Source organism: Chlorocebus sabaeus, chromosome 17 (assembly GCF_047675955.1).
Source record: "Chlorocebus sabaeus isolate Y175 chromosome 17, mChlSab1.0.hap1, whole genome shotgun sequence".
NCBI lineage: Eukaryota > Metazoa > Chordata > Mammalia > Primates > Cercopithecidae > Chlorocebus > Chlorocebus sabaeus.
The window spans coordinates 360084-385110 of NC_132920.1; the positions used below are offsets into that span (position 1 = coordinate 360084).

Below are 25027 nucleotides of genomic sequence, written 5' to 3' on the forward strand. Positions count from 1 at the left end.
CCCAAAGTAGCTGCACTAGATCACATTCTCAACGATGTGAGAGCTCCAGACCACCACATTCTCGCCAACACTTGGTATAGTCAGTCTTTCATTTTTATCCTGACGGACGTATCATGGCATTGTATTGTTGTGTTTTCATTTCCCTGCAAACTAACGATATTGTTCATCCTTCCATGTGGCTGACTGGTCATTCTTATGCTTTTGAAAATCTAATTACATGCATGCTGGATATTTTGAATTGTCCCATGGATCCCTGGAGCTCTGCTTACTTTTTTCCCCAATTACCCTTATTTCTATTGTCCACACTGGATAATTTCTATTGGTTTACAAGTTAACTGACTTTTTAAAAATTCTATTATTCTACTATTATCATCTAGTATATTTTTAAAAATTTATCTACTGTGTTTTTCCATTCCAGAAATTCCATTTAGTTCCTGTTTTAGGGTTTTTCTCTGCCGAGATTTCCCACCTACTGATTCATGAGGAGCAGAGCTTCCTTTACATCATCTGATGCAGCTGTGTGAAAATCCTTGCCTGTTAATTCCAATACCTGGGTCAGCTTAAGGTTGGCTTCAGGTGATCATTTCTTGTATTAGGATGAGTCATGTTTTCCTGCTTATTTGTGCATTTCAATTAAATTTTAACTCAATTAAATGTGGATCCCGGACACTCAATGTTACGCTGTGGAGACTCTGGATTCTGTAATATATCTCTAAGGACTGCTGATTTTTTATTTGTTTGTTTCAGCAAAAGCAATTAACTTATTTGGACTCCAACTAAGAACTCCTAGCTCTTGGGCAGCAGTCAATTCTTCCTTCAGTTCTTCCGGCCTCAGCTGGGCTGGCTGGAGCGCAGTCTGACCACGCACATGGCGAGACTCCTCTCTGGGACGCCCCTCACCTACCTGTAGTTGTGGCTGCTCCAAAGCCTGTTTTTCAAGCCAGAAAGCATGTTTTGTATTGGAGTTTTAGGCACTCCTGGACCTGCCTTTAGGTTAAAATCCATAAGAAATAAGAAATTCACCCAGGTGCCATTTCCTCTAGAATCTGCCCACCAATGGTCGTTCTCTGGTGTCTTCAGGGATGTTTTCAAAATTAAAAACATTTTTATTTTTTGATATTCAAGTTTACAGTTGTTATCTGTGGAAGGCTGGCTTGATAGGAGCTTCCTTAGCCATGACTGGAAGAAGAACGACACTGCTTTTTGAAACTCACTACCACGCGGCCAGAAGTGCACGCTTCCATCTGCACGCACGCCTCAGCAGCCACCAGCTGGTTACGTGCATGCCAAAGTCAACTGGTGTTTATGGCAGTTATCATTATGTAATTTAAACACAAGAGACAGTTATTTGTTGTTTCTATGCAAACTGCACTGAATGCTTTCAAAAGACTTATTAAAAGCAAGTTGTTAAAAATTTCCTGCGGAACTGAATGTCATGAAGATAGTTGGAAAATAAAAATAAAAATCACAAAACTTTTGAAGGATTCTGCATTCAGATACTTTGGCAGAAGTCTTTAAGGTCTTGCTCTGCTGTAAAGAAACAAACTCTGAAACTTGCAGACAATGCTTCATGGATATGGCTTATGCAAGAAAGAATAAGAACTTCTTCAATCATAGATCCATTAGAAGCCTGTCTTATATATCATAAGACTGATGACTAAAGACATTTTATATGGTATAAATAACAGCAGAAGTTCAATATGAAACTGAATGATTCTGTTACCTGTAAAGCTCCATTTCTGCTGAAGGAGGAAACACACTGCATCAGTCGGCTGAGCTCTTCAGAAACGGCTTCGACCACCTTGGAGAGCACCCGAGGGACCAGTTCTTTGGAAACAGTGAACACCTGGTTTGAAATAGGAAGACATGGTGCTTTGTGGGGCTTTCTGACTTCAATTTGTTAAAAACAAAGTAACTTTCAAAACAAAACAAAAGGAAGTCAATAGGACTTCTAAGTCATTTTTAAAAGACCAAAATTATAAATGAAAGGAAGATACAGACTTATATTTAAATTCTATTGACCGATTAACAACAACAAAAATTCTCTTAAAAATACAATATTGGCAAATATAATTTTGAAAGGCATTACTGATGCTGACAAAATAAAAACTGTTTTGAACACTTCTTTTTCCTCTTGCCCCTTTTACCAGAAAGAAATATCTCTAAAGAAGAAATTAGAGAAATAAAAACATACTGGGTCAATATTTTACCACAATTTAAACAAGTACTGTGTCAGACTCTCCTTAAACTCCGACAAACACCATTTCATATGGGGTACCCCGTTCTGTATTGGACAACAGGCCCCCCCCAAAATTTTACACATACTGTGCTAAATATGTATTTCCTTTTATTTGACTTACACTATTTTCAAACCTTAAAGTTTGATACTTTCAAACTGAGAGTTATTGTCTTTGGAGATTTACTGAAATCTGACTCTCCTGATTTATAAATGAAAGTAAATCATATTTTCCTTTTAAGCTTTTCCTTTTTTCAGATTGAGCCACCAGCATTAAATACTTGGATTAACGCACACATAACTTGAGTGTCCAAGGAAATTTTTGGCAATTTAAGATTATGTAGCAAATAGTAAATATTATGAATGAAATTCTACTTTCAGTCATTATCATCCCATGGCAGTTGATAATGGACATTAATAAAAGCTGTCTCACTAGGAATCAACACCATCACAGCAATTTCCACGCATCTCACAGTTCTGCCACCCACCAGAGAAATGCTTGCAACGACTGCACCTACATTTGCACTTCAGGCTCAAATTTTATAGGATGCTAACATAACAAAAACAGAATTTTTACGTTTTTTATAAGATCACAATTAAAAATACTGCTCATTATAAAAAGATCTATGTGGTAAATTCCTGCCTGAGTTAAATCATATAAAAACTCTATGGTGAGAGATGAATTTGTATGTTTCCCTTTCACTAAGAACTGAAAACTGTAACATTCTACAGTTTTCTTTCTGCTCTTGGTGCTTCGAACTTCTAGCCAAATTTAGGAACCAGGTAGTGTTATCTTTGTTTTCTCTGGTCATATTCGGGTTTCACTCTTAATTAACCATGTTTTTTCAGTTTACCTTGATGGCCTCAGATACTTTTGGATGCAGCAGGCAGCATATACCTAAAAACACCCTTCTTGGATGCCTGTTGCCTCAGAGGCGCCCAGGCAACAGTGGAAACGATTGAATGGTAGCCTCTTTGATCTGCCCCACTTTATCTGGTCCCCCATTAGTCTGTGAGCCCCAGCCTTTCTGAAAGTGTTGGAAGAGCAGTGAGTAACAAATCCTGAAATTACTGAATGAAACCAGGTAGTCATAGATCATGGTGGTAGCTCTGGTCTCTTCTTTCAATGTTCCTCAGAAGAGTCCTCCTAGCCAGGATGTTCATCGAGGATGCTAACACAAAGCTTAAGATGAAAGCGTGTCAAGTGAGTGCAAGTTTTCACATGGTCCAGAAGCAGCAGTACTGTCTGCAGGACCCTAAGTCAACCACGGACAGGAAACCACGCATCTGTTCCAGTGTCGGCCTGCCCCGAGCCTCTTTCTAAGCAGAGTCTGCCTTTCTGGACTCCCAGCCACTGCTATAGGAATCAGATACCAGTGCTTATTTGTACACTGGCTAAAAAGAAGTTAATGCATTTTCCAAGATAAGGGATTTACTATTCTTTGAAGGATAAACATTCTTGCAATCTATCTTCACCTTTCAAAAATTAATGAATTTAGCTGTAATTATTAAAGAAGACATACTTCAGAAAAAGACTCACAGGTAAACACACACACACACACACACACAGAGAGAAAGAGAGAGAGAGAGAGGGAGAGAGAGGGAGAGACAGTGCGAGTAAGAGCTGAGCTGCACCTTATTTATACCCAAGATACATTCTGAGGGAAAAAAAAGACCACCATATATTTTATCAAATTTGCATCTTTTTTATTTTTTGGTTATCCGTATCTCTTAGGAACATCTAATGATACCTTACCTCTGCATGCACGGCAATTATATTCACCAGTGCTTCTTTTAAATAGTTTCTGACACCTGAAATTGAAATAAAGGAGAGAAAGAGGCATTAATAATAACACAAGTTCCTTTCCCTTGCTGGCAGGCTGTACCCCATGCCTTAGAGTTTTCTGAGGAGAAACAGAAAGTGATGCCACCACTATCTACTTCCTTTTGAGAATCAAATGGTGAAAGGAGTATTTCCATACAGGCCAAAAAAAAAAAAAAAAAAAAAAAAGAAATGAGAAGTTTTCTTGCATTGTTTTTCATTTCTGTCACTGTTGATGCTCTCTATAACCGGCACTCAGTCGGCCTCAAAATGAAAACTTAAGAATGTTCTTCAATTTCTTCACATACAGAACATATATAGATATGTATCTATGTATACTGTAAAACATATATATACACACACTGTAAAACATACACACAGTATAAGCTGTAACAGACAAAATACAGAGGGTGTTTAACAATGCTTATAAAATGCACATTAAATATCAGTGATAGCATCTTACTGGCAAAGGTGAAAGTCAAGTTATTGAGCAGAAGGACCATTTTCATCTTAAGGAATCACTTTTAGGAAAAACTTCTTATAAAACCACACTGAATTTGATTCTGTAAAGCAAGTTAAAGGCTGGACAAAATAAAATATCAGATTTTAGGTGCAGGTTGAATGAGCCTCCGTTTGCTCAAAAGCAGGCACACACAAAATTTAAGAATGCGGGGTCTGAAGTCTGACTACTGGGGACCAAACCCCAGTTTCAACACCTGCTAGCTGTGACTTTCGGCAAGAAGGCTGTGAGCCTCGGTTTTCTCATCTACCACATGAGAATAATAATTGTCCCACGCTTGGGGGGCTGCAGTGAGGATTAAAGGGGACGCAGGCCCTGGGTCCTGGCATTCTCGGGGTTCACTAAGAGATTTCATTATTATCATTTTGCAGGAAAAAACCCCCATAAAAACAAAATACTGTTTTATTGTGTTTCCAAAACAATTTCTTTCCCTTGGACTGGGAGATTCCAGAATGGCTTCTAGAGCTGCACACACTGCGAACATCTTCTCTGTAGAACAGGGAACATGCTGCACTGGAAAAGCGTGGATGTTCACAGTAACAACAGGAAGGAAAATGTTCTCCCAGAGGCTCATCCACGTGACCGGTTAGTTGGGAAAGTTGAGATAGAGATCAAGAACTACAGCCAACCTTCTGAACAGGCATTTGCTTATTCTAAATATAGAATCAGGTTTTGATTCTGTCTCACAGACTATGGTATACAAATAAGCACACTGTTTTTCTTTTGAGAAGCCAATTTTGTATATGTATATTTATATATATACACACACACACACACACGTATATGAAGGTTCAGGTGTTACTAAGTCTATTTTGCTGAGACGGCTGAGTGAAGAGTAATTCAATATAATCCAGAAATTAACGGATTCTTCCTGAGAAAAAGGATAATTGCAGGGTAAGAAGTCTTATCTGGGAGGCAGGAGAGAACAGAAGGAGCCTGATGTACGTGAAAGTGAAATAAATGAACTCCTGCTGGAGACCAGGAAGCTTTCTTCCCGCAGGAGGAGAGCCACACCCCCAGGTGTGCCCAGACTGCTCCCGCTGCTGTCCTGCTGTCGGGGCACGGGGGCCTGGCCTGTGCTGCTCAAACCCCACCCGGGGCTGAGATCAACGTGCTCAGGCCTAGGGTCTCTAAGCCACAGCCATGGAGGACCAGCTCATGTAGACACACAGGTAACATATGTACTTCCTGAAAATCGAAGCACAATAGTCGGCTTCTATTTTCCATGCTCTAAGGAACAGAACAAAACTCACAGCCTCTGCCCTCAGTGAGAACCACGGTCCTGCCAACACTCCTGCAAGAACCAGCGTCGGGATCTGGGCTCTAACGTGCTACAGGGCAAGGATGACCGGAAACGCGAGGGCAGTGTTTTAACTTCTGAAATTCCTCAATGTAAAAGAAAAGAGTGGGGCCAGAGTGCTGACTAAAAAGCAGAAAATTATACTTAGAGTGAAGCCAGGCAGTGTCACATGCTCAGTGACAGCCTGCTGTGAACTCAACTCCCACTCGGACCCGACAGCATCAACACTTCCTGGCAAGGACCCACCAGCCTCAGCATTGCTAATAAGACACCCCGTAAAAGAGGTAAGTGTAAATTACTCATTGCATTGCTGAAGACAAAGCTATGAATGGGAAGAATAAAGGCACAGGACACTTTGAACCAAAAGAACCATATTTTTATGTACAGAAAATCTGAAAAAAAAAAAGAAAAAAGCAAGTTTCCTATCTTGGGTTGACCACAGGTTTCACATGGATAATATAAGGAGCTCAAAGACTTAACCTTGGACAAGAAAGAACTTTTGTATTTCTAGGAGATTTTATCTTTCTGAATGAAAAAAAAAAAAAAGGAAATAATTGCCTTCTTTCCCCTCGCACACAAAAACCCAAATGACTGCTTCATACAAATAGCTGGTAATGTTGGAAAAAGAGAAGGGAAAAACGTGTGGTCCTGGGCTGGACAGGAAATGGTGCCGCTAGTCAAACCACACATCAGGCCAGTGAGGTTCAACGAGGCGGCGACTGGACGTGTCGGAAAGGGCGGGCGTGAGGCGGAGCTCCATGCGCTGCTATCAGAACCTCCCAAGGCAGTGCCTGTGCTGGTGTAAGTTTTGGTAACACAAACTTTAATATAAAAATAATTCATTGATTGTCTCTCTCCAAAAAGCTAATCACTGAATTAAATACAGGAGCAAGTACTTTTTTTTATTACCGATTGGGCTAAAATTGTTAATTCTAAGGGAAAGGCTGCAAGTTCTCATTCATTCAACTAACATAAATTTCTTGAGATCCTACTAGATGGAGGATGCCACCAGGCACACGGCAGAGGCGCTCCAAGTAGAACACGTATGTATCTCCAATATATGTGAGACCCCAAGTGCTCAGTTATTACAAGTTTGACCTGCCAATACATGCAGGATGGTCATATGAAAGAATTTTAAGTTGTAAAAATCATCTTTGCCCCATTTACCCTGATGTGATTATTACACATTTGCAAGCCTGTATCAAAATCTCTCTTGTAACCCTTAAGTGTATACACCTACTATGAACCCACAAAAACCAAACATAAAAAAATGTATACTCCAATTTAAAATAACTTGTTAAATGTTTGGTTGCTATTTTTATTTTGTGAAGTCCTTAAATGGTTAGAGAATAGTACTGGATAGGAACGGAGAAAGGGCAAAGGGCCTAGAGACCAGACAGCGTCCGTGTCTGGGAAACCGGTGAGATCTCTGTGGTCTTCCTCGTTCAGAATTTCGCTTCCTTTCTCTCTTCGCTCCGGCCACAGCTGGGTGTTGGCCTAGGGAGAGACCAGCCAAGCAGCAGGCCTGCACCCTCGGCTTCCTCCCCAGCCTGTCTCATGGGCTCTTGGGTCCAAGTAAGACTTTTACTCCCAGAAAGCACTCACTTCCAATTGCTTGTTTTCCGTATGACTGTCGCTCAGCTGCTGCAGACCCCAGCTGTACATTAATCTTTTCAGTGGTACAAGGAATGGCTAACAGTGGAGTTTGCATATAGGAACACAACAACAGCAAAAACAAAACAAAAAAACATGGACACAACATGAAACATGACTGTGATGTGCTGGAACCAGAAACGTCTGTCCTTGACAGGACTCCTCATTTTGCTGGTTTCACAGAGTCCTTGGAAGTTAGAATTTCAGTTCAACTCTTTTGTCGCACTTTGCACTGGTGTTGAGGATGGCTCAGTGTCAAATGCCAGCGATGGCTGGGGAAGACTTTGCTTCTGTGGTGACATCTGAGCCATGGCTTGATTGAAGAGGACCAGGGGACACAGACAGAATTAGACTGGGCCTCACTCATGTGACTTACTGAGGAGTCACCTGGGGGCAAGTTTCTGAACTGCTCTGACTTGTAGCTTTTTCCATTTATTAAGTGGAAGAATGTTTTTAAGAGGCTAGGGAGGCATCTCCCAGACAGCAGGCAGTCAAAAAATGGGAGGTGTTAGGATGGCCCGGCCCCACTGCACTCTGCACCCCCAGGTGCTGCCCGGACCCACCGCTGTCCTGGCGGGCACTGTGTCCCTGGTCCCTCTGGGGCAGCCCTGCAGCCATCTGTGCGATCACTCAGTTAACATCTGTCTCCCCTATTGGACCGTGCACTCCGATCACTCAGTTAACAACTGTCTCCCCACTGGACCATGCACTCGATCATTCAGTTAACATCTGTCTCCCCTATTGGACCGTGCACTCCACAGCACGGGGACCATCTGCCATTCTCCTCATCGCAGCCTCAGCTCCCATCACAGAGGCTGGCACATAGATGGCACAAGGTGTTCAGAAGTATCCATGAATGACAAACAAAGGGAGGCAAAGGCCACGTCTGTGTTGCTTACTACGAAGTTCTGCAGACTTATGCAGCTGATAAGTGAATGAATGAGGGAACAAATACATCAGAGAAAAACCTCAATATATGTAGAATTCTATAGTGCTCAAGTCAGAAGATATCTGAGTCATCTACTAAAAGCAAGTGCCTCAGCATACACGGAAAGAAGGTATTCCTTGGGAAAGCATACAATCTCTTGCTTCTCGTAGGATTTCGGAAAACAAAGACAGTCCTTTTGAGTATCAGGATCCATTTGAAAAATATAATTTGAATAAAGTACAGTAGTATAGAATATTGCTGAGGCTTAATCTCTCTGCTTTCCAAAATATGCTTTATTTTTCCAGCAATATACTGAAATAATGCATTAGGTATTTACTGAATGCTCCTCATGTGCTGGATATTAGGAAGATGCCCAGATATATTAGGGCAGAGTGAACACATACGCGTGCAAGGAAACCTGAGTTTTAGTTTGTGCTCCAACAACAGTGGGCCATCAAATGCCCAATTTATGGTGCACACAGTATTAGGGAAGGGATCATCGATGTGGACAGTGTGCCAAGAAAAATAAGGCAAACTGATTTGCTCCTTAGAAATAAAGGCTACATTATTTTGTGCAGTAATAAGTATTGTTTTTAAAAAGGTTCCCCTTCAATAAACCCCCACAACTTTCCATGTTATTTAAGTGAGGGAATGAGAAACAGCTTCTAAGCATTTACAACATGTATCTCCTCCACTGTCTGAATATGAAATTAGAATGTGTCATGATATTTGACAAAAAGTGTCCCCACCCACACAGTGTCAACCTAGACTACCACTTAGCAATTAATCTAGTAGCCCAGTGTGGAAATTCCCCATGGAGAAAACAAGGCTCATCTCCACTGAGCAAGAACTTGTAGGCTGTTTCCTGTAAGCCAGCCGGTATAACCCAGCATGTTCTCCAACAGTGAAGATCTTGTTTTCACGCATCAGAACAGTAGAGCAGCCTTCTTTCTTGGTATATTTGTGAGTTTCCTCTTTTAATCATATAGGAAGGTCACTTGATTTTGGAACAGGCAACCTGGCACACTATTAAAAATATTTATTGAGGGTCCATTATCATTACATGCAGGACACTATTCCAGAGGCTGGGGATACAGCAGTGACCACACACACACACACACACACACACACACAGTGCTCCTCCACTCACAGGGCTTGCACTCTAGTAGGGACACACCCAGGTTTAATACGACAAATGACCATTTTGCACATGGGAGAGAAGAACTTTACACAGTCTTTAAACAGTGCAAGAAAGCAAATGCGTGAAATACAATTGTTCAGGCAAACAATAAGCTCACATGACGAAGAGACGGCTTTGGCTTGATGAGAATCCTCAGTGTCGTTCATGAAAAAATCATCCCCTTTGCATGTGGATGTCAGCGTTCCTTTGGTGCTGATCTCCTGGGAATAACGCCCAGCAGTAACTGATGCTACATGATGTTCAGCTGTGTACTGGGATGACCTGGATTTAAATCTCAGCTGGAAACTCAGTTAATCTGAGCTTCTGATTTTCTTTATGGGAAAATGCTTTGTAAAATAAAAAGTGTTCTACAGGCAGACGGGATTCTTCTTCTTCTTCTTAATGACGTGGAGAAACCTCAATCGAGAAGGTCCACATTAAAGAATAAAATACTGAACACCTTGGATTCACCAAGTCTTTACCCGTAATTTTTTATTTGGAAAATTAAGTAGTTAAATGCTTACTGTAAAGAACACAGTTTATTATTATTACATAATAATAAAAGCCCAATAAATTCCTCTTTCATCCTTCTTAGGAATAACCACTATTGACAGGTTAGTGAATGTTCTTCCAGATCTTTTCCTATGAATATATTTTTTTTCCTAAAAAACGAGATGTTACACATTCTCTTCTTGAATCTTGCTAAATTTCATTCTGTAATCTGTAACAATTTTTTAACTGACTATACTTTTTAGAGCAGTTTTAGTTTCAGAGCAAAACTGAGCAGACAGGGCAGAGATTTCACATGTGCCGTGCCGCCCGCGAGCACAGACACACGGCCTCCCCAACTGTCGACATCCCACCAGAGTGGGGCACTTGTTACAGTTGACAGACCTACGCTGACACGTGTCATTATTACCCAAATCCCACAGTTTACATTAGAGTCACTCTTGGTGGTGTACATGCTATCGGTTTAGACAAATATACAATGACAGGTACCAACCATTACGGTCAACACGCAGAGTAGTTTCACTGCCCTACAATTCCTCTGTGCTCCCTCCTTCCCCAATAACCCCTGACAACTGCTGATCCTTTTACTCTCTCCGTAGTTTCTCCTCTTCCAGAATGTCAGATAGTTGCTTCTCCTCTTCCAGAATGTCAGATAGTTGGAATCACACAATATGCAGCCTTTTCAGTTTATCTGATTTCACTTAGTAATATGCATTTAAGGTTCCTTCCATGTCTTGCTCATTTCATCTTAGTGCTGAGTAATATTCATTTTCTGGAGGGACCATAACACATTTATTCACCTACTGAAGGATTACTTGGTTGCTTCCAAGTTCTGGAAATTATGAATAAGATTGCTACAAGCATTGGTGTGCAGGTTTTTGTGTGGACGTAACTTTTCCGCTCTCCTGGCTAAATGCCAAATAGTGTCGTTCATGGATTATATGGTCAAGAGTATGTTTAGTTTCATAAGAGGCTGCCAAACTGTCTTCCAAAGTGGCTGGGTGATTCCGCAGTCCGACTAGCAGTGATGGTGGCAGTGCCAGTCCCATCTCCAAGTGTTGGAGAGGAAGGAGAGGTCCTGGTGCTCCCCATCCTCACCAGCATTTGGTGTTCTCAGTGGTCTGGATTCTGGCCATTCTAATAGGTGTGCAGTGGTATCTTCCTGTTGTTTTAATTTGCAATTCCCTAATGACACACAATGTTGAACATCTTTTCGTGTGCTTATTTTCCATCTACGTGTTTACTTTGGTAAGTTGTCTGTTAAGGTCTTTGACTTAAACAGTATGCACTGAAGAGCAAACAGGTTGTCTGTATCTACCTTATAATTCTTGATGGCTGCTTAGTATTCCTGCAGGGATGTATCATGATCTATTCGACCATTCGCCTACTATGGGGCACTTATGTTGCCTTTTAATTTACCACCATAAATGCTGCTGCAATGAACATAGATTCTTGGATTCTAATACAACAGTTTACGTACGATATCTTCCCAGAGGTGGAACTGCTGAGTGCAAAGGTATTCAAGCTATTCGGTTTTCATGGATTCTGCCAACTTATCACACAAAAGGCCACACAAAATTATACTCCAATTTATTTCCTCATGCCTTTTTATTCTCTTAACTTGGATTCTCTAATTACTGTAATTAATAGTATTCCTAAGATACGCTTCTCCTCAGCTATGACAGTCTATTTTAAAACATTCTTAAACAGCTATTTGACAAAACTTTTCATGAAAATAAAATTTTAATATAAAAATTGAAGGAAACTTACTAAAAGTTATACAAGATTTACTCTGACTGTATAGTGTCTGAAAAGTGTTGGAGAGGAAGAACGTGTTGTAATTACAGAAAACAACGGCTATGCCATCTTAACCTATACCAAGAATGCAAACTTTTCCATGAAGCATTTCCTGTCATAACTGGAAAGACGGCTCCTTTAAACACAGGCGGATTTCAAGGTACTCAGCCTAATGTTGTTTTGATGCATAACACTCTTCACACAACACTGTAAGAATCAGCCCTGGAAACTCTGGAGACATTACCTACTGTATAAACCACATTTCCTGTTTTTAACCCCTATGCCCCAATTCAGTTATCACTCCCAGTCTACTGGTAAAAATAGATTCAAAAATACTATAAATATCCCACAATGTACTTTTTTTTATTGTCAAACTGAAACACTACATGAAAAAACTTTGGTGTATTTTTTTCAAGTAAATTATCTATTCAATTATACTCTGAACACACATTATTGAAATTACTGCCTAATTAAAAAAAAAAAAAAGATAACCAGAAACTGTATCACTATTAGTAGAAGAGAGAGAAAGTCCTAATTATTCTGCAGCAAAATCAGCTCTTGGAATAAAGAAAGAGTTTCAAGTTCCAGGTCTTCTTCAGGTTTTCGTGCCCTCATTCCCAAACTGATGAATGTCTTTTGCCCTCCAGTGGATTTTTTCAAGGACGATTTGAGGAAAGGACACCTCTCCTATGAAGCACATGAATGGGCACCTTCACCCCCTTCTGCTTTCTATTTTCTATCCCAGGATTTTTTTTTTTTTCATTGCTTTCATCAGTAGGATCTCCTACTGATCAATATGGTCAATCTAAATAGGAAAACTCTTTCCTTGAGAAAAGAGAAAACGTTGCCAACAGTGAAAATAACAGTGAAATGGTTACACGGCTTATTTTTTTCCCATCTGTAAGAAAGACTTTATATTCATAAGACTTTAGATGCGTAAACTTCATAGATAAACAGCTTTCAAGACTCAAATATAAGCAAGTGGAAAAAACTCTCCCCTCTCATTTCAAGATTTAAAGTCTGATGCGTAAAACAGACCATGAATTATCCTAATATATTACAGAACTCATTATACATTTAGCATAGAACACGTTTCACAAACTTGATACAATGAATTTCAGACACAAAGGTAGAAAGTTAATTAACTTAATATAAACTGACAAATTAAACCATTTGTTTCAATTTAGTTTTTTGTCAGAAATTTTTTTTTCATTCCAGGGAAACTTCAGTTAGAAAAGTGGAAGTGACAAGAAAACGGGATTCATTCTACACATGCAGATGAATGTGCTTGTTTCATATTGTGGGGTGCTACTTTTGGACATCGACTTCATCAGCTGGCTTGGGTTAACTGTTCGATTTTCACAATTTCAAGAAGGCGTTTTGTTCTTTGTTTTTAAAGATTTTAATGACCTGAGATCAAAACCAATAAATGCTGCGAGAGAGGCAGGTCTGAAGCAGGCTGGGCTCCCGGCCCCTTGTTTTGCAGCGTGGTCCCCGTGACCAAATGCGTGAACACTGGGAAGGGCTCCTGCCATGGCCATGGCACGCGAGATGGTGCAAAATGCCAGGCAGCACCGTGACTGCTGCCGCGTGGCTACGGCATCCCTTTGACTGCAGTCGTTACCGTGGAGCACAGGAAAGAAGTAACAGGGTATAGTCCCTATTCTCAATGCAGGGTTCCATATGCAATTGAAGAAATAGCCATGAAACCTTCCAAAAAGAAAACACCTTGAAATTCAAAACAATTTTGAGTAACAATAAAATGGAAGGCAAAAAAAAAAAACAAAACAAAACTATGAAAACCCAATTGCTAAAAAGCCAATTGCTAACTGGGATTTTAAAGTCCCATTTACAGAGTAAGAAATCTAGGTAGAAATGCATATCTTTTCGAAGACTAATTTTTGAACATGCCACAAATCTGTTTAGATGACGGAACAACAAAGTACTGACTTTGCACCCTGTTGGGACTGATGACATTGAAGTGTGAGGCCAAGAGAGGGCTGGACGGGGGCATCTGCACTGAACCCAGCCTGAGCCGGGCAAGCCGCCCACTTGCAGGGGTGCAGAGGCCTGCGTTTCTGAAGCTGCAGTGCCAGCTTAGAGTGCACTCCAAGGACGCCACCAACGAGGCACACAGGCTCAGGGCAGCAAGGGCAGGAACAGTGCCTCACTTCATAGATTTGTTTCTTGTTCTAAGAAAATCTCATTCAAATACTGAATTCCACGTTGCTTATTATTTCTCGAGATTTTATTAGCAATTACTCATCTGTTCTTCCATCTTCAGCATCAATGCTTACTTGCTTCACTCCACCAAATCGACTGCTTAGTGCCTCGTACACTGCTGTGCAGATCCTTTATCCAAAAATAAGTGTGACCCCTTTTCTCTTCTCTTCCTGGGATCTTTCTCGTTCATTATAGTTTTGCCAAACTTGGAAACTCTCCCTCACGGGTCAGCGTTTGTCAGAAGGGCAAGGTGCACATACACACACCGTCTTCTTCCTCGGGGTGAAGCCACTGTCCTTTTGTCAGCAGGGGAGGGCCACCAGATCATGGTCCTTGAGCCCCTTCTTAGCTCTGTTCACAGCACCTGGGACTGAGGAAGGCCCACAGTACTTTGCAAACTCATTTCCAGTTGGTCCATGAACAATATGGGTTTGAACTGTGTGGGCCCACCCATATGTGGGTTTTCTCATGCCTCTGCTGCCCCTGACACAGCAAAACCAACCCCAATCCTCCTCTTCCTCCTCAGCCTACTCAAGGTGAAGGCGACGAGGATGAAAACCTTTATGATGATCCACTTCCACTTCATGAGTAGCAAATGTATTTTCCTTTCTTATGATTTTCTTAGTATTTTCTTTTCTCTAGCTTACCTTAAGAATACAGAATACAGTATATACATAAAATATGTAACAGACTGTTGATGCTATTAGTAAGTTGTCAGGGCAACAGCAGGCTACTCCTAGTTACATTTTGGGGGTGTCAAAAGTTAAACAAAGATTTTAGACTGTATGGGAGGTTGGCACCCCAACCATCTGTTGTACAAGGGTCTATTGTATTTACAGATATTAAGATACACAAAACGACACCGTATTGTAAGCCCTATGCTCTGACCCATGCCCTGTACATATGTTTCTGGGTAAGAGTGATAAAGTTAGAATTGGAGATGAAAAGTGGGGCCTGGCTCTCTTACTTGAGCAAGTTACACAGCCTTTCCTGATTCTCCAAATTTTAAAAATTTGCCACATGGGGAAAACGGTATCGAACCCCAACACGGTTGGTGTGAAGATAAAATACAAGAATGTATGTGAAAGCAGTAAGTAAACTGCAAAATATCTTCATTTGAAAATGGACCAAATGAAATACCCGAATCAATCCATCAGGTTTGCAATATGAACCAAAGCAAAATGTCATCTGGCATTTTATTTTCAACAATGGATGTTTAAGCCCCACAAAATAGGCCAGCTCCACGACTCTGTGTGTCCAGCTCCCATTTTCAGGCATTTCCAGCACAGCGGTTGGGAATACAGCTGCTGCTGTCTTTTGGTGGGTATAGACACACCCTCTCCTGGGTCCAGGCTGGAATGGAGCTGGGTCACTGCATGTGTGTTATCTTCAGCGTGCTCCAGTACCCGCGGGGAAGAGCCGGGCCACCCAGTGTCCACAAACATGCCGTAGCAAGGGCACGGCGCGGTCACCCACGGTTTACGCGCCGTGCTGCTGCCCACGGCCCGGTGTCCACAAACATGGAGAACCAAGGGCACGGCGTGGTCACCCACGGTTTACGCGCCGTGCTGCTGCCCACGGCCCGGTGTCCACAAGCAGCACAGCTCCAGTGAAACAAAACGATCTGCCGAACCTGTTTTTCTTATAGCAGAATATGAAAAAGGAACCCACAGCACAAACCAAGGAGGAAAAGGAGAAGGAAAAAAGTCCAAGCACACACACCAATTTTTCTTTTCATTAATGCAACCCAACCGTGGAGGACAAGAATATTCGTTTCTTTCATATCCATCATATTTAAAGTCCATGAAGGCAGCTTTTGTGATTTCATAAAACCTCTGATTAAATTCCTTCAGTACACAAACTAGATAAAAGTGATGTGCATTCTATGTAGAATTCTCCAAGTCCTTATTACTGTAATCACAGACTGTCATACCATTTGCAACCAGAAAGGACAGCAATTTCAAAAAAAGAAAAATGGGTTTTCAGATATATTATATTTATGAATTTACTCTGGTTGTCACTCAAACATTTTGATTATCACTATGTGATATTATGAGAAAATGGAAGTAAATTGATCCAAAAAGAATCTAAGTCCCCATTAAATATCCTCTGCAATAGAAAGATTTTAATAACATTGTCTTTAATTTGCTCCCATAGGCATAAACTGCTTTGTTGATGTTTCTTGCTCCACACACTTAAAAATCTAGCCACAAACTGAGCTTTTTACGCTAATTGTACTATTTTTAGACTCTTTATACAATGCAGAGTTTAAGCACATTGATGAGCTTGCTGAAAAATGATGTAGTTTTGAAAAGTGTTAGGAGGCAGAGGCAGAGGCAGAAGTCGCAGTTTTGTCAACCAAATGCTCTCTGACGGCTTAGATAATGTTTCACCTGGACCTCAGTTTCCGACTGTAAAAGAAAGGGGTGTGACAGGTCTTCTCAGCCTCTTTCAGGCCGATAAGACTGTGGTCTCTTAGGAAATGTTCAAGTCGATTTCAATAAACACTCAGAATTTTTCCACCTTGAAGGTGTAGAATAACTAGTAACTATTTACTACTACTAAGCTGCCCTGTAAGTATTTTGGGGTTCGTTTTTGCTGCTTACTAAGAGAAGGTGGTTAAGAAAATTGGAGACGATTACCCAACATTTACCAAGTACCTTTTATCTTCAAGGTTCTATCCTGGTTTTGGGAGAAAGTCACAGACATGGCATTTCTGACCTCAGAGCAGAAAACAGGAAACAGAGAGAGTTGCTCTGTGGTTTAACTTTCTTAACAAATTCTGTCGGGTAAATCCATGTGCTGCTCCCACCTTCCCATGCCCTGAGCACGTGGTCCGGAGCCCCCGGTGTGCACGTGAGGCTTTCCTGGAGCTGCAGGGTGAGGGCTGGGAAGACGCAGCTGCTCCGGGGCTCCAGGGAGGCCAAGGGGGTCGCACCTGGGGCAGACTCTATGAGAGAAGCAAGGGACGTAGAGGCCAGGGGAGGAGCACACACCACAGGCAGGTGTGGGGGGGAGGAGCCCAAAGGACAGAGAACCAGCAGGTGCCCTGGGTCAGGCCTGTGATGTCCCAGGAGGAGCGGAGGAGGGTGGACTCGGAGGGAGGAGGGAGCCAGGGAGGCAGGGCCCTCTGAGGGCAGAGGAGCTCTCAGTGAAGTTCCAGAAGCCAGGGACCAGATCAGTGCATGTAAACAGCTTAAAAGAAAACGTTAGGTACTGGTGGCTTCACTCTGAACGAACAGTTCTTAAAACTGCTTTCAGTTCTAGCCATAATAAAGGCATTCGAATTACGTTGCTCTTGATGAAACTATAAAGGTTTTGGCTTTTACAGAATATCATGCCAGAAACAAATTTGTAACATTATTACGGTGTAACAGCAGGAACACTCGGAAGGCACATGTTTCAGCTGAGCTCTAAGAATTACTTTTCCTTTGCCCCAGGTTGGCAATTAAGAAGTGTAACTCACTCACACCCCACTCCACCTCACCCTACCCCAGAAACAAAGAAAAACAGACACTGAAAAAACAAACAGGCAAACACAACCAGGAAGGTGGGTTGGAAACGTGGGCATTGAAGGTAAATGAAAATACATGAAAAAAAATTCAAGTCTTAACATCTTTCTGTCCTGTCCACACAGTCTTCTGTCCTCCCTGTCTGTCCCCTGGTCTTCCTGTCATCGCTGTTGCTCTCTTTACAGGCCTTAGAATGTCGGCGCCACAGCGGGAGGCAAGCTGAACCCGGGACTGATGCCCTGATGTCCCGAGCACAGGCAGCAGGTTCAGAGCTGAATGCAGCCCGTGTGGCTCCAGGGTGCCAGGGTGCCAGGGCACATCACAGTCCTGGGAGGGAGCAAGGAGCCAGAATGACTGTAACTATACGATTTCCAACAACAAAGGAGAGATACACACAGCTGGTGGTGTCTGCAGGGAGCACAGCGTGGCTCCCAGGGGTTTCCTTTAGGAAACTTGCCTGTCCTTAGGTTCACCATTGTGATTTAATCCCTCAGATTCTGTTAACTAGTGACTAAACCACCAAGGCATATGGTGACTTAGTTTGTTAGGAAGTCCAACTATAACATTTGGAAATCATCTGAGCCTCAGCTGTCTACTGTGATGCATGTTATAAATAACTGGGAAAGCACAACATTTTTCACAGTTTTCCAGTTCAAAGGAAAAATTTGGAACTGTCTATAACCCTCCACTAGTCCAGTGCACTCCACCCATCCAAATACCGAGACAATCCTGAAAGTGTTTCATTAAATCTCACCTTACTGCAGCGTGCAAATATATTAAAGTTAGTCAAGTGGTTTTGTTCCAGCAGGCCATCTTTGTTCCTAATGCGAGGAGAATACACATTTCTAACTGTGAACTAAGACTCTGGTCCTGGGGCGGCACTGAAGTGGAGGGAAGACAGCTGCTAGGTTACGCGTATATGAAGACCGTCCAAACGGCAGCGCTCACTGTCAGCTTTCAATGTTCCCGCGCACAGAGCTAGCTTGTCTAGTTCCATCACTGGACCCCTAGCCCCAGCCCAACAGAGCCGTGGGGCACAGCTGGCTGAGCTCTGTCATCATGTGTGCAGACACCAGAGGCTTCCCTGGCTCTGCAGGGCAGGCCTGAAGCCAAGGGATCAAAACAAAGGCAGGTTTTCCAATGCCTCAATTGTTTAAGAAAAGTAACAAATTCAGGGCTAACATTCACACCAAATGTAGCCAAGACCAGGAGGAAATAATAGCTGGGATGGGGGAAGAGGATGCCAAGACAGTAGCATCTATGCAAGTATCTGTCACTAGCTGTTTACCACAGGATGCACAGTTGTGAAGTGTGTAAATGAGTTTTGGAAAGAGTCCCTCTATAATGAGATAAACAAAACCAGGTCAAGTGAGAAAAAATCCCTAACGCTTTCCACAGCACCTTAGAAGAAGTCTAAATTCTCAGAGTTCCTAGTACAGATATAGAATATGACAGAAGAAACACGCACACCTTCCCCAATGCCTCACTGATGGAGAGACCACCGTTGGTTGAGGGTAGGGAGGCAGCTTTTCTCACCTGCCTGGCAGGAGCGGGTCCAGCTGGCAATGACTTCTGAATGGAGGTGATGGTGCTGCTGGAATATGAGAAGCACCAGGTACCATGACTGTTGCTGCTACAGCCCATCCAGCTGTAGAACTGACTTTGGGGTGAGACTGAACGAGATCTATGGGGTTAGAAAAAGCCAGGGGGTAGGAGTGGACAGAGACACAGTGTGGAAAGAAATAAAAGAGAGGAAGATGTTCATACTTCATATTCCGTCAATTCCTCCCAACGGCTGATTCTGCTGAGGCAAGAAAACCACCATAAGTGTGGAACATGGCACCCCACGGCAAGGCTGTACTGTCAGGACCCAGGGCCCACTTGAAGAGACTCCCCCAAAGGGGGCACAACTAAATTAAAAAAAAAAAAAACCTACTACAATGAATTGAAGCTTAGCAAATTTTGTTTACATCATGACTTCATAAAAGTAATCAAAAAATAAAAAATACCTTAGTAATGACCTTTGAGAAATACTAGGAAACCAACTCATTCTGAAAACTGCTAACTAATCAGGCATCTATCCTGCCCCTCCTGTGTACTTCAGAGCTTAATGAAAAAAATCTGTTTAGTGTTCCAGCTAACAATTATTATTTTCAATTTCTAATAAGAAATAGATTATGAAAACAATTACCAGTGGTGCTATAACCATTAGATGAAAAGTTTATGGTGAACTTTTAAAGGTATACCAAGCTGATAACACTTGAACTCAATTTTCAATCTTATCATCAAAAACAGAGACAAGCAAACATAAGGCATCTCCTGATGGAAGTAAACAACACAAAATCAAACCTCAAACTGATAGCTTCCTTATTAACCACAAATTTATAGGAAACACAAGGGATAGCGGAACAGGTTAAATGACACCATGAGGAAGCTATCTGAAAAATCTAGAATGTGAGAAAATCTACAAAGAACCCAATTTATTCAGCTAAAGATGGGTGGGTAACAGGGAAACAACCACTTCGCTGAGCACCAACAGTGACTCGAGAGAGGTTTGCTTTTCTTAATTAAGAGATATATCACCAAAAGTAATGTGTAGACCTTGACTGAATCCTGATATGAACAAACTGTCTAAAAAGCTTCTATGAGAATTTGAACATTGACTAAATATCTGATAAAATTAAGGAATTACTGTTAACTTTTTCCAGATCTAATAATGGTATTATGATTATGTTTCTTTAAAAAAAAAATCAATCCTTATCTTATGTGTGTATGGATGAAATGATCTAATATCTGGGATTTACTTCAAAATAACCGATCTCAGAGGTAGTGGGGAGCCCAGGGGCACAGCAAACAAGATTGGCCATGAGATGATTGCTGCTGAAGTTGGCCAACAGGTCAACTGGATTTGTCAGACTGTTCTGTTTGGATATATGTCTGAAAATTTCCATAACCGAAAGTTTTTAAATGACTTGGACTGTTTATTTGTACAATAGTATGTTAGTTCACCCTGATGCCAAACAGCATAGTTTATAGTTATCAATTTAATACATAATAAATACTTTAGCAGATAAGACATGCAATGAAGAAAATATGTAGGCCATGGGTCATCTTGAAGTTAATAAATTTCACATTTAAGACCATTTGAGCCAAAATCTAGCTTTATTGGAAAATGCTTGGCAGACCAAGAAACTATAACCAAATGTCTAAAGCATTGTACAAATGGTTTTATAGCACTGACTCTAATATATCAAACAGCTTATAAATGAGAAGAAAATGTCTGAAAACAAGGAAGTTTAATGAAACTGTGTTTTTTTTTTAAAAAAAAAGATGACTGATGAAAATTATACTCCTTTAGAAAATGTAAAATCGCTTTTTGCTTTAAATAGATTAAATACAAGACTATTAACGTCTACCTCTAAGCTTTTTAAATGTAATTAAGAGTAGTCCTAGGAACTGACAGTTTTCCATCAGAGTTCAGTAAAGAAAAAAAGATTATTGACTTAGGCTTCTTTCTTCAGAGATGAAGTCCACTCAGTTGGTATCCATTCTGATCACAGCAGAAGTCGGAAAGTGCCAAAGTACTCAATGACAAGGACACAGGAACCCCGTGAGGGATGGGTGGGTGACAGGGAAACCGCCGCCCACTGGGCACCAACACCCACAGTCCACACTCGGAGATGAAAACAGATTCTAAAGTGTCCCAACGAACAGCACTAGGAATATGATGCTCATGACGGCACCCTGAAAATTCTGTGGGGCTCAAAGAGTCTTTAGAATAAAGAAGAAAGGTAGAACTACATTTAGGAGATCTTTGGTGTTACAAGTATTTTATAATATTTGAATTCTTTTTTTTTTTTTGAGACATGGTCTCAGTGTGTCACCCAGGCTGGGGTGCAGTGATGGGATCTTGGCTCACCATATGCCTTCATCTCCCAGGCTCACGTGATCCTCCCACCTCAGCCTCCTGAGGAGCTGGGACCACAGGTATGCGCCACCATGCCCAGCTAATTTCTGTCTATGTTGCCCAGGCTGGTCTCTAACTCCTGGGGTGAAGTGATCCACCTACCTCAGCCTCCCAAAGTGCTGGGATTACAGATATGAGCCACCATGCCTGGCCTTGAATTCTCTGTAAATGGGCGGGAGGGGGTCCACATTATTTGTGGTTATTTATCCTAATTAATAATTAATAAACCAAAGTTCTCTTTTTGACATTTATTGAATAAAAAATAGTTGACTCAATTTGACTTTCTGTTGAAAATAACTATTCACTTACCAACGGTAAATTTGGTATTTTATTGATGTTATTTTCACCTACCATTATGGCTTGAGTAAGCCTTACCAAGGCATTCACCAATCAACTAATAACTGAATAAATCTATTACTGGATGCTTACTCCGAGCCAGGTGCCTTGCTAGTCACGGATACAGAGAGGAGACACCAGCAGGAGGGTTCACATCCAGACAGGTGGACCAGAGAACAGTGTGTGGGGAGTGCTGAGCTGGGCTGGGCTGGGCTCAGGTGAAGTGGTGGTGCAGCAAGTGTCTCCAGGCCTCAGGCAGGTCTGAGGGGATGAAAGGAAGGTCACGTGAAGGCAGCAGTGTGCTCGAGGGCATCTGGGAGAGGGAATGCTGGGTCTTTGACGACTAGCAATGGCCCAGTGTGGACTGAGTGTAGACGACCACGAACGGCTCGTATGAAGAGATGAGGCTTCAGAGCTAAGCAGGTCAGCACATGACCAGTACTAAAACTGTTTTCCTCCAAAGGCTAGGGACCATTACATGACTGTGAGGAAAGAAGAAACCTGAACAAAAATGAATTTTGAAAGAATATTTCAGCAGGATTTGAGGGTGTGAGGCTGGAGAGGAAGACATCAGATAGGGAAAAAAAAATCTGTTCTGATAGGTAATATCTGAAAATTTACATCTGACAGGTAAGATAAAGAAACCTGACAGGTAAGAGATGGGATGGAGCTATCCAGAAAGTGATATTTAGAGCCTCTGCTGGACAAGGGGGTGTGTCCAAGTGCTACCAGTTCGGTGTCTTTCAAATGGAGAACACTCAGGGCACACTCCTGAGATGAGCACCCTGGCTCCACGGACGCTGGAGGAGAACACGGGTGCTGACCATGCAACGCTTCCTCCTACATAGCACTGTCAGCTTCTCTATTTATGCTTCAAACCTGGAAATCAGAAACTGCTCTGTGAACAACTTGGAAAACTTGGAGACTGCCTTGTATAGAACAGACTTGGTAATATTTGCTGACTTTATGAATGAAAAACAAACGTCCTTTCTATCTGTACATGAAGTACTTTATAGACACTGAGTATACATATTAAGAGATTAATTTCACTTTATTCTACTCTTGCTGTTCCAAACATGTATATTTTCATATCTGTGAATTCAGGTTAGACTAAGTTTAAACAGGGCAATGAATATATGGTTGATTTTGGCAGGTGACAAAGTATAATTAGGTCTTTAAAAAAAATTGTTTTCTGAGACAGGGTCTCTCCCTGTTGCCCAGGCTAGAGTGCGGTGGTGCAATCATAGCTCACTGTAACCCCGAAGCCCTGGCCTCAAATGACCTTATTGGTGATATCACTAACTCATATGATTAAAATGCACCTTTCTAAATTCCTTGTAAAAATGTTCAATGGGGAATGGAAAACTACCTCTATTTTGTGCTGAACTGATAATGCGAATACAATGTTATTATTTGAAGGTGATGTCTGCGGTAGTATGAAGGTGTGGGTGGGGTGCAGAGCTGAACTAAGACATTACAATTTAAGTTTATCTAAATGCTTCAACCAAAACTGAAAAAAGCAGCAAAGGGAGGAGAACTTGAAGTTTAATGATGTTAAACAGAGGGCATAGCTCTGCTTATGGATTTATTTTTTTATTGATAGAAAAGTAACAGCAATATATGTTTAGTGGAAAGAAAAATGTCTTATAATCCTCGTTTGGTCATTCCTTAGGACATTTATTACGGGGAAGAACCACCAGACTCGGCAATGACTGTAATTACGCAGAGGTGTCATCTTGTGAAGAAGTCAGCGTGGCTCCTGCCTCTGGTCGTCCCATGACTACCAAATACCACGGCACACCTACATCTACGGAACAAACCTGCACGCTCTGCATATGTGTCCCAGAACTTAAAGGAAAATGAAATAAAATAAAACAAAAATTTCAAACATTAAAAAAGAAATAAACCCTACTTGGTCATAATGAATTAGTGTTCCACTGTATGGACAATAGTGCTTTGATCTGCTAAAAATAATTGTTAGAATTTTTTGTTTCAATGTTCATGAGGAACACTAGTCTGTAATTTTCTTTCGTTGTAATGTTCTTGTCATATTTTTGATTTGGGGTTTTGTAGGTTTCATAAAATGAGATTGAATATGCTTCCTCTTATATTTTCTGATAAAGTTTGTAGAAAATTGGTATTGTTTATTCCTTAAATGTTACATAGAACTTATCAGTAAAACCATTTGGACTTGGAATTTTCTACAAAGAAAGGTCTTTGTGAATTCAACTTAATAAATATAGACATTTTTCTACATTCAATCATCTTTTAAAAAACGAAAAACCAAAACCCAAAAAGTTTGTCTTTTCTATTTTTCCCACATATCAACCATTTCTGATACTTTTTTCTCCTTCCTTTATATTCAAGTTTCCACCTACTGTGTTTCTTCGGCTGCATCCCTCTGTGCCTTCTGCAGAAGTGCTGGGCACCTGCCGTGGCAGTCGTGGGCGGCCCTCAGATCTGGCTGGGCACCTGCCGTGGCAGTCGTGGGCGGCCCTCAGATCTGGCTGGGCACCTGCCGTGGCAGTCGTGGGCGGCCCTCAGATCTGGCTGGGCACCTGCCGTGGCAGTCGTGGGCGGCCCTCAGATCTGGCTGGGCACCTGCCGCGGCAGTCGTGGGCGGCCCTCAGATCTGGCTGGGCACCTGCCGCGGCAGTCGTGGGCGGCCCTCAGATCTGGCTGGGCACCTGCCGCGGCAGTCGTGGGCGGCCCTCAGATCTGGCTGGGCACCTGCCGCGGCAGTCGTGGGCGGCCCTCAGATCTGGCTGGGCACCTGCCGTGGCAGTCGTGGGCGGCCCTCAGATCTGGCTGGGCACCTGCCGCGGCAGTCGTGGGCGGCCCTCAGATCTGGCTGGGCACCTGCCGCGGCAGTCGTGGACGGCCCTCAGATCTGGCTGGGCACCTGCCGTGGCAGTCGTGGGCGGCCCTCAGATCTGGCTGGGCACCTGCCGCGGCAGTCGTGGGCGGCCCTCAGATCTGGCTGGTGCAAGCTCCCCTCCTGTAGGGGTTCAAGCGCCCCCTCCAGTCTGTCTGCTTTTGATGG

General features: G+C 42.1%; 1 protein-coding gene across 5 annotated transcripts in view; it reads right to left on the reverse strand.

Annotated features, from left to right (window-relative positions):
- The window catches only part of EXOC2 (exocyst complex component 2), a 204607-nt gene that overhangs the window by 10384 nt on the left and 169196 nt on the right, over positions 1-25027 (reverse strand). For all 5 annotated transcript variants that reach the window (XM_073005611.1, XM_007973874.3, XM_073005610.1 and 2 more), the window contains 2 exons: positions 3993-4048; positions 1724-1846 (listed from right to left, as the gene is read on the reverse strand). In XM_073005611.1, the coding sequence (XP_072861712.1) occupies positions 1724-1846; positions 3993-4048 (179 nt within the window). The remainder of the gene's footprint in view (positions 1-1723; positions 1847-3992; positions 4049-25027) is intronic.